The following is an 8,819-nucleotide window of genomic DNA, read 5'->3' as shown; positions in this document are numbered from 1 at the left end:
TGCTTCGCTTGTTTTTGGTTTGTGTCAAACTTGGTCTTATGTTTCTATGTCTCGGCCCTACATGATTTACTGCTTTTCTGCAAATTTCTTTGTACGCTTACGTATTCCTCTTGCTATGTAGGTCAGTTGGTTCACGTCCTCGTGTCCTTGTTATCGTTACGTGGTCTTTCCAACCTTAGAATCGTACGTGTGTCAAAACTTTTAACATGAAACCTGCTTGTGAATGGTATGATTGACTTGTACACCACATGCCCGATGAAATGCCAGAACCAAATTCACTTAAGTTTGTCACTGATTTCAGGTGTCCTTTGAGTGTGATTCTACATGTCTTATAAGAGTTCACTTTTTGGGCTTGTATGTAGAACTCGACAATACCAACCTTTTTGTTTGTCAAACTCGACCTTCTCATCTCGTATGTCGAACTTGATCATCCCATCTTTGCTAGTTATCTGTGAGAGGTTATTACAAAATAATTGGTTTGTTTGTTGTCCTCTTGCAGATGTCTAAGGATTTTACAATTGCACTTAACCTGGGTGGAGTTATAGAGTTTGGAAACATCACGAAGTACACAGGCCGCCATGTAGAATATCTCCATCGTTGTAAGTCAATAGTAGTGAACTATAACACAATTGTTAAGGCTGTTATTGGTCTAGGATATACAGTCGAAAAGTTGTGGTACCTAATTCCTGGGAATTTGTTGAGAAGTGGTCTTGTGCAGATTTTTAGTGATGATCAAGTGCTAGAATTGGTGGGTCTAGGATCGACTTTTGGTGTTATTGAAGTATATATTGAAGCAGCTGCTCTTAGTGATGGTAATGGTTCTTCTACCAGTGGTGATAATAGTGAGAGTGATAATAGCGATAGGGATAGTGAATCAGAGCAAGATCCCGGTACATTATCTTTAAGTGACGATGACTTCATTCTCGATGGTGGTAATGATGATTTCTTTCTTGCAAGGCAAATGAGAAGAGAGGCTGATGATGATGCAGTTGTTGCTGCTGCTACTACTATCACTAATATAGTTCCCGTTAACATTCTTGAAAATGAGGATGAGGGTGAAAATGATGGAGACATTGATCTAGAAGAAGGGGATGAAAATTTGAGCCCTCCTAACTCTGATGGAGATGAAGAACTCTGTGACCAAGGAAGATCGAAAACCATTAGATATGTGACATTCTGAAATTTTACCCACTTGGGATTTATGAAATGGATAATTTTATGGACGTACTTGCAGTTAGATCTCGCCCGGAACTGATTATTCCTAGGATACTAACCGTTAGGGAAAGGCTAATTAGGGATTTAAATTCGCGAGACCAAAGAAACTCGATCGTGAATCGACTTTCGACCATAGAATTGTCGAGGTGACATTTTGAGCCAATGTAGGCCGATCCAAGGATAGTTAGGGATCAATTCGCCGCTGTCATATTAGCGGATCGCGGGTGATTCCGTTTGGCCACGAGATGAACTGACGAATGACCCTAAACCTATACCAAACGATCGCGCCCGTCGGAACTAGTGATCGATCCTCGCGATTAAGTGACCACCGAGGTCGTCACGACGCGAGTGAACTTGAACGTGGCTTGATTCAGTATCGGCCACGGGTCAAAAGTGTGAATTTCCCCAAAAGTCACCTGTTAGTCTAAGATACGCTCAAGTTACGTTATTTAAAATTTAGTCATTAATTAGAGATCAAGTTGGGCATTGGAAATTTAGAAAGTCACGACAGAACATTTGGACGACGTTGTTATTAGCGTGATCAGCCTTAGAATTATCCGAATCCTTCAGAAAAATCGAATTTCGGCTAGAAATGGAAAATGACCGTTTTACCCTTGGGCCTTTGTTAAGGCCAAGTGTAAATGGGGAAGGGCACTTTCGTAATTTTACCCTTACTTTAGAAATGACAATTTTTGGACAATTTTGCCCTTGGACTTTTTGTGAAATCCCCATTTTACCCTTGGATATTTTGGAAAAGATTCGATCTCGGCCATTGATCTCAAGATAAGAACGAATCGTGACGGTCGATTGGAAAATAGAGAGAGGGGCAAGATGGTCATTTTGCCAAAAGGGGGTCAATTATTGGGTTATTTAAAATCAATTTTCTCTCTCTCCCCCTCTCATTTCTCCTTCACTCTCTCTCCCCCTTGCCGCGCGGTCATCGCCCGGCCACTGTCCGCCCCATCGTCGCCCGTCCGGTCACCGAGCCATGCCCTCACCACCCTCATGCCACCTCCGTCTCTCTCCCTCCCTCTCAGCGATCTCTCTCTCCCCCGTGGCCATGAATAGCCGGCAAAGCAAGCCGCCGCCGCCGTCGCCGATCGCCGCCATTCAGCCGGACCGCCGTAGCCGCCATTCCGCCGCCGCGTGGCCGCCAGCTTACCACTCTTTCTCTTACTTGGACGCGCTTAGGATTCCAAGTAAGTTACAATCTAAACCCTATTTAGGATATCGGGTATTAACGGACTAGTTTAGACACGGTTTAATTGGTTTTTGGGGCTGATCTAGATGAGGGGCCTTAGGAATGAAATTGTGATATTTTGATGGCAAATTAGAGGCCAAATAAGGGCTGTGATTGATTGGTTTGAATGTTGGAAAATTCCATTTGGCGCGTAGAATGGATAATTTGATTCGGTGATTAATTGAGTGAAATTGTCGTGTAATGCCGTGATTGTTGTGCTATGGTTTTTGTGGTGAAAAATAGCGTGCTATATGATGGTTGTATGTACGTATGTGGGCTGAATTGTGACGGTCGAATTGGGTGCGTTTAAGCGCATGTACTTAATGCCCGAGTATGTGAACGTGTGAGAATTGAGGCGTGCGATGTGCGTGTGATCACTAAAAAACCCTGAGGCATGTTTACGCGGGGTACAGATAAAATACGGCGTGTTGGCATGTTCACGTGGTCACAAAATCTCTGAGGCGTGTTTACGCGGGTCGTGATACGAATGTGGGGCCTGAGACGTGTTTACGCGGGCCGTGGAAAGAGATTGAAAGTGAAATGTGTGATGTGGCAAGTGAGAATGTGATCGGGCCTGAGGCGTGTTTATGCGGGTCACGATAGCATTGTGTGATATGGCAAGTGGAAAGTGAGATCGGGCCTGAGGCGTGTTTACGTGGGTCGCGATAGGAATGTGGGGCCTGAGGCGTGTTTACGCGGGCCGAGGAAAGAGATGGAAAATGAAAATTGTGTGAAAGGGCATGAACGAGTATGAAATGTGGAGTTCGGAAATGTCATGTGTACGATATGTGCTTTTGGGCATGAGAATAGCTTGGAATGTGCATGTGGTTTGAAATTCGTGTACTTGAGACTAATGTGTAGGTCGAGCCTAGGTAAGTGCATTTATGCGCGCGATATGTATGTATTGAATGATTGAGTGTTTGGACTTGTCTGGAGATACGTGGTAGCTTAAGTGGGGTTTAGGCTGTCAACTTATTGAGATTCGTCTCATGGTTATTTAACCCAATCATTTCAGAACCCCGCCCTGAGCCATGAACCTACCACCGCTGCCGCCCCAGCGTTTTGGGATTCCGATGCACACCGATCACAATGTTGTAGAGTACCCGATAGACGATAACATGACCTGGATCAAGCACACTACTGTAGTCTGGGTAGATATAGGGTTACCTCTCTGGTAGGCCCACACCTATACCACCTGGATGTTTCGGGATGGGTTTGATGAGTTTGGCCCCGTCCGCGGTTTCGATGTCCCCTTTGACGTAGTGGGGGACTGGGACCCGTCAGCCAGACCTCCTCCTGATGGCAAGATGACTAGTCTGGAGACTAGCCTGGCACAGTCCGGACATCGGCCTGCACCTGCAGCACTTGAACCTTGAGTAGCCGAGCCTGATCTAGAGCCGGAGGAATCCCAGGCAGGTTATGACCTAATGGATGTGGACCTAGGTGTGATACCAGAGGAGGAGCCTGAAGAAGAGCCTGAAGAAGTACCGGAAGAAGAACCTGAGGACGATTAAGAGGACGAGTCAGAGAATGAACCAGAGGAGGAGCCGGTAGAGGAGCCTGAAGAGGAGGAGTGGGTAGAGGTTCCACTAGAGTCGGGTGATGTGGATAACCCGATTGAGATTGAGGATGATTCGGAGTTCTCAGAGGAGCAGATGGCTCAGAAGGATTCATACTCGAGTTCTGAGGAGTCTGATTCAGAGTGGACGCCATCTCGAGAGCGTAGGGGTTAGTTTAGGGGTTAGGCAAACCTTTTGAGGTGTTCCATTTTTGAAGATAGGGTATATCCAGGCTACTGATCTTTTGATGTCAGTGGTATATAGTTTAGAAGTTTGGTGTGTATGTAAATTATGTGGATTGTATATGGTGGATATGGTATAAGTTTGAATCAGTAATGAATGTTTATTCTCCCTTTTACCCCTAATCAATTATTGTCCGGGTGTTGGTGGCTTCTGCTGGTGTTTTATATCTCTTATGTGATCGTTTGGGTCGGCGACGTTTCCTAGGACGTCGCACTAATTCGACCGAAGAGGGGTGTCGCGAGCTCGATAGGATTCGGGGCGTGACAAGATATGACCCCAAATGGGATCATAAAGAAATACAGTTTAAAGTAGGAATGAGATTTGCCTCACGTGCTCAATTCAAGAAAGCTATGCAACTTTATGCAATCTTGAATGGATTTGACATTGGATGGAAGAAGAGTGAAGAGACAAAAATGGATGGTAGGTGTATGAATGGCTATGAATGGAGAGTTTTTGCTAGCTAGATGCAAAGTAAGAAGACTTTCATCATAAATACTGTTGGAAATGAACATACTTGCCCTAGGAGCATGAGAAATAAGAATGCAACGTATGTATGGCTTACGGAGCAATTCTTGCCTAAAATTAGAGCCAACTTGAAGTATACAACATCACAAATGCAGGCGGATGCAATGGAGATGTGGGCACTGACACTAAATAAGAGGACTTGTTATAAAGCGATTAATAGAGCTATTGGAATCATTAGAGGTCCATTTGTTGAGCAATACAAGTTGTTGCACTCTTATAAGGCTGAATTGATTCGTTGTAGTCCGAATAGCACATTTGACTTGGAAGTTGGACGATATAATACGTTCAAGAGATTCTATGTGGGCTTCAAAGAACCGAAAGAGGGTTTTCTAGCAGGCTGTAGGCGAGTAATTGGATTGGATGGATGCTTTACAAAGACTTTAATTAGAGGGATGTTGCTTTGTGCTACTGGTAGAGATGGAAATAACCAAATGTTTCCAATTGCATGGGATGTGGTTGAAGCCGAAACTGAAGAATCTTGGACTTGGTTCCTCGAGCTACTAGTGAAAGACTTGAATGTAGGAGATACGGTTGTGCACAAGCTTTACTAATAGAAGTATTATGTTGTTTATAGACTAACTTATTTGCATGTTAAATAATGTGTTGCAGGGTCTTCTCAATGTAGTTTCTAAACTCTCTCCTCGAGCAAAGCATAGGAATTGTGCTCAGCACATTTATGCTAACTGGAAAAATCTATACAAGGGAGAAACATTTAGGAATTGCTTTTGGAGAGCTACATATTTGACATATGAGGCCGATTTCAACATAGCAATAAAAGAAATGAAGGAAGAGTCTGTTCATGCATATGAAGACTTCATGAGATAGGGTCCATAATACTTTTGTAGGGCATTTATCAAGTGTGGACAAAATTGCATTGCTATCAAGAACAATTTGAGTGAAACGTTCAATGCATATATATGCAGAGAAAGGGAATGTCCCATTGTTGATATGTTAGAGGGCATAAGAAAATTACTTATGGTAAGAATGTATGAGAAAAGCCAATTAATGGTTGGTTCAAGAGATGAGATTTGTCCAAGAATCAGATTGAAGATTGAGGAGGAAAAAATGAAGTCTAGGTTTTGCATTCCAAGGTCATCTACGGCTTCCAGATTCGAAGTTGAAGTAAATGATGACACGTTTATGGTTGATCTGAATGAGAAGACATGTACTTGCAGACAGTGGGATATATTGGTGATACCATGTAACCATGCTATCTCATGCATCAACTTCATGAAGTGTAACGTAAATGACTACGTAGCTGATTGCTTCAAGAAAGCTGCGTACGAGCGTTGCTACCAATTTGCATTACCTACCTTGAATGGAAGGAAGATGTGGCTAGAGACTAGTGAAGAGCCTTTATTGCCTCCACCATTTAGAAAGCTTCCGGGGAGGCCCAAGAAAGACAGGAAGAGACCCAATGGTGAGAAGAAAAAGGATGAGAAAAGCAAAAGAATAAGGAAGCCAAGGGTCACCAACACCGATCCTACTAAAATATCTATATCCGGTATTACCATGAAATGCTCCAATTGTCATGGTATTGGACACAACAAGACAACATGCCCCCAACCTTCGGCACCTTTAGCGATCAAACTAATGGTAAGGAAATTCAAACACAAATGTGATCAATTTTCCCTTAAAATACCTTTCTTATATATGTCTATTATACAGGGCAAAAGAGGTAGGCCAAGGAAGCATTCAAAGCATCCAACCATTAAAGGAGGGGCATCTAACAAACAAAGTGAAAGTACCACAGCTGGATATGTAAGAGCACAATCAAATATTGCCAGATTTCAGAAGAGGAGGGTGAGTGGTCCACCAATACTGTTACGGCTAATGCTATCACCTAGAGGGGGTGAATAGGTGATTTTACAAATTGAATGATTTAAACGTGCGGAATGAATATAGTCGAGGTCAACAACTTGTAAAATTAATATCAGATGGATTCGTATAACAAACTTGTATATAAATTATTGTCAGATGATTACGTCTGATGACTAAGACGACGTTCTGATGAACTTATTTGACAAATATGTATGCAGTATAATATCAATAATAATAAATAAAAGTTTAGAGATAGAGAATACTGCATACAGATCTTTATAGTGGTTCGGCTTTATTGAGCTTACGTCCACTCTCCACGCTGGCAGCCCATTGGCTGTATTTCACTATTGAATCACCAGAAGATTACAAGAGCTGTGCTTCTCAGATGATAGATAACACTATCACGTACACTCTTCACTCAAGTAATTTTCTTTCTAAAAACACAACGTGGAAAACAGTAATCACAAGTGTGTAAGATCGAAGCTCTATTCAAACTTTGGAATTCTCGATTCTGGTTCTTGCTTTTTGTACGACGTTTGCACTCCTTTTATACTCCTCTACTTCCAATCAATCCTTAGGACAGTCTTCAGAGTATTGATCTCCAAATCAACCCGTTGGAGATTCTTCCCAAAATAGGATGCATAGCCGTTAAAATAAAAACCATTATCTCCGAGTGATTTGATCGCCCATACAATCAAATCAAGGTTTTCATAAGTGTAGTTCTTCGTATTTGAGGAACGATCTTGTGATTACCAATCTTAAAATATCAATTTGATTATCCTGCATAAACATGCCAAAAATAACACTCATTGAATCTGACGAGTAATTTTGAATCTGATGACAAAGTCATTTCATCGACTAAGTCTGATGACTCAGTATTTACCTGCATCAAATAACTTAAGTGTAATTCTGGTCAGTATTAGATAGTTTTGTCATTCGTCGAAACTTATTAGGGATTTTGCTCAACAAATACAATTCATATGGTTTTTTATGATGCCAAAGTAAAATGTTAATATGATTTGTCTTCTTATAGATTCTACAAGGATATGGATTTTGTGTATCTGAAGCCACTGGAAACTCATATTTAAGGGTAAACATTTTATTTTGTTGAGGATTTTTTAATCTACACTGATTAGCATAATAACATTACGTTTTTTCCCTCGTTTTTAGATGCCTGGTAGTAACATAGTACAAGAAATTCATCAAGGTGGTGCAAATCATACGGTGGATCTTTCAAGCCAAATTTCTAGACCCTCTCAAACTCAACAATCTCAAAGTGAAGCAAGGCAATGAACCTGTAGGGAGAGTTGGATGTTTGGTGTAAAGCTTGTTCTGTAAAGCTTGTTCAAGTTTAGTATATATTAACTTTTTTTGGATGGTTGTGATATAGAACATGCTTTTGGACCTCTGTTGTCTGGTGTGGATTGTGCCTTTTTTGGCTAGTTGGCTGGTTGAATGTCTGGTGTAAAGGCTATTTTGTAAAGCTTGTTGAAGTCTGGTGTAAAGGCTATTTTGTAAAGATTGTTGAAGTCTGGTAAAAGCTATTTTGTAAAGCTTGTTCAAGTCTGGTAAAGGCTAATTTGTAAAGCTTGTTCGAGTATATATTGATCCGTGGTTTTAGTTACGTACTCTCCATTTTGTGTGGATAATGTTATTTGCATTGTGATGATGAATTTGGTCGATTGCATGTGGCTTGTATGCCGGAAGGGACTCTCTCTCTCTGCCCATTTTGATGATAAATACTATTGAAATTGATTTATGGTTTCACAGCTGCTAGAATAGGTTAATATCCTAATTTGGGCTTCTCTGCGATATTTGCATCTTAAGTCTTCTTTTATATCTAGAAAAGTATATTGCTTCTGGCTCATTATGTAAAATAGTACTTCATTTGTATATCTGCGCATACAATCTGTCTTTTAGTTAGAAGGCATCTTCCGAGGCACAAGAATGAAGTGCTGCATTTGGCAGGCTTCCAATTGTCTTCTCATAATGATTCCAATAGAAAGAAATAATTTCTAGTATTGACGATATAGAGCCAATGTTAAAGTATTCTGGAAAATAAGCTCGATTGCACATCACAACTCGGTCAAATTTGAAAAAAATTGATGGAGGGTAAATTTGTCACGTGTGTACCAGTTTGAGATTTTTGGTGATCAAAACAATTAGTTCGGGGTAAATTTGTCATAGGTATACCAGTTTGGGATAAATTTGTCACA

At 41.3% G+C, this 8,819-nt stretch overlaps 1 protein-coding gene across 2 annotated transcripts; it reads left to right on the top strand.

Annotated features, from left to right (window-relative positions):
* Nucleotides 1-507: 507 nt before the first annotated feature.
* On the top strand, nt 508-8,020 carry LOC130139293 (uncharacterized). Of its 2 annotated transcripts, XM_056315973.1 has the most exons (3): nt 5,758-6,378; nt 6,451-6,585; nt 7,774-8,020. In XM_056315973.1, exons 1-3 carry the CDS (start codon nt 5,758-5,760, stop codon nt 7,894-7,896), a joined length of 879 nt encoding a protein of 292 aa, XP_056171948.1. In that variant the 3' UTR covers nt 7,897-8,020. The 2 variants fall into 2 exon arrangements, 1 of the variants encoding a protein (XP_056171948.1); XR_008817537.1 differs by lacking the exons at nt 5,758-6,378; nt 6,451-6,585 and adding an exon at nt 508-599 and having other exon boundaries at nt 7,774-7,898.
* Nucleotides 8,021-8,819: the final 799 nt, after the last annotated feature.

Source organism: Syzygium oleosum, unplaced genomic scaffold (genome assembly GCF_021117445.2).
Source record: "Syzygium oleosum isolate NSW1041296 unplaced genomic scaffold, Sole_v2.1 Sole_v2.11, whole genome shotgun sequence".
Taxonomy (NCBI): domain Eukaryota; kingdom Viridiplantae; phylum Streptophyta; class Magnoliopsida; order Myrtales; family Myrtaceae; genus Syzygium; species Syzygium oleosum.
Note: the sequence above shows the minus strand (reverse complement) of the source record. Positions and strands in the feature narration are given on the sequence as shown.

What these genes read in the sequence shown, in the direction of transcription:
- LOC130139293 (XM_056315973.1), top strand. Translation starts at nt 5,758, where the DNA reads ATGGTAAGAATGTATGAGAAAAGCCAATTAATGGTTGGTTCAAGAGAT. An exon ending in CTTTAGCGATCAAACTAATG is followed by an intron (nt 6,379 to 6,450) that starts GTAAGGAAATTC and finishes TCTATTATACAG; the next exon opens with GGCAAAAGAGGTAGGCCAAG. An exon ending in CCAGATTTCAGAAGAGGAGG is followed by an intron (nt 6,586 to 7,773) that starts GTGAGTGGTCCA and finishes CCTCGTTTTTAG; the next exon opens with ATGCCTGGTAGTAACATAGT.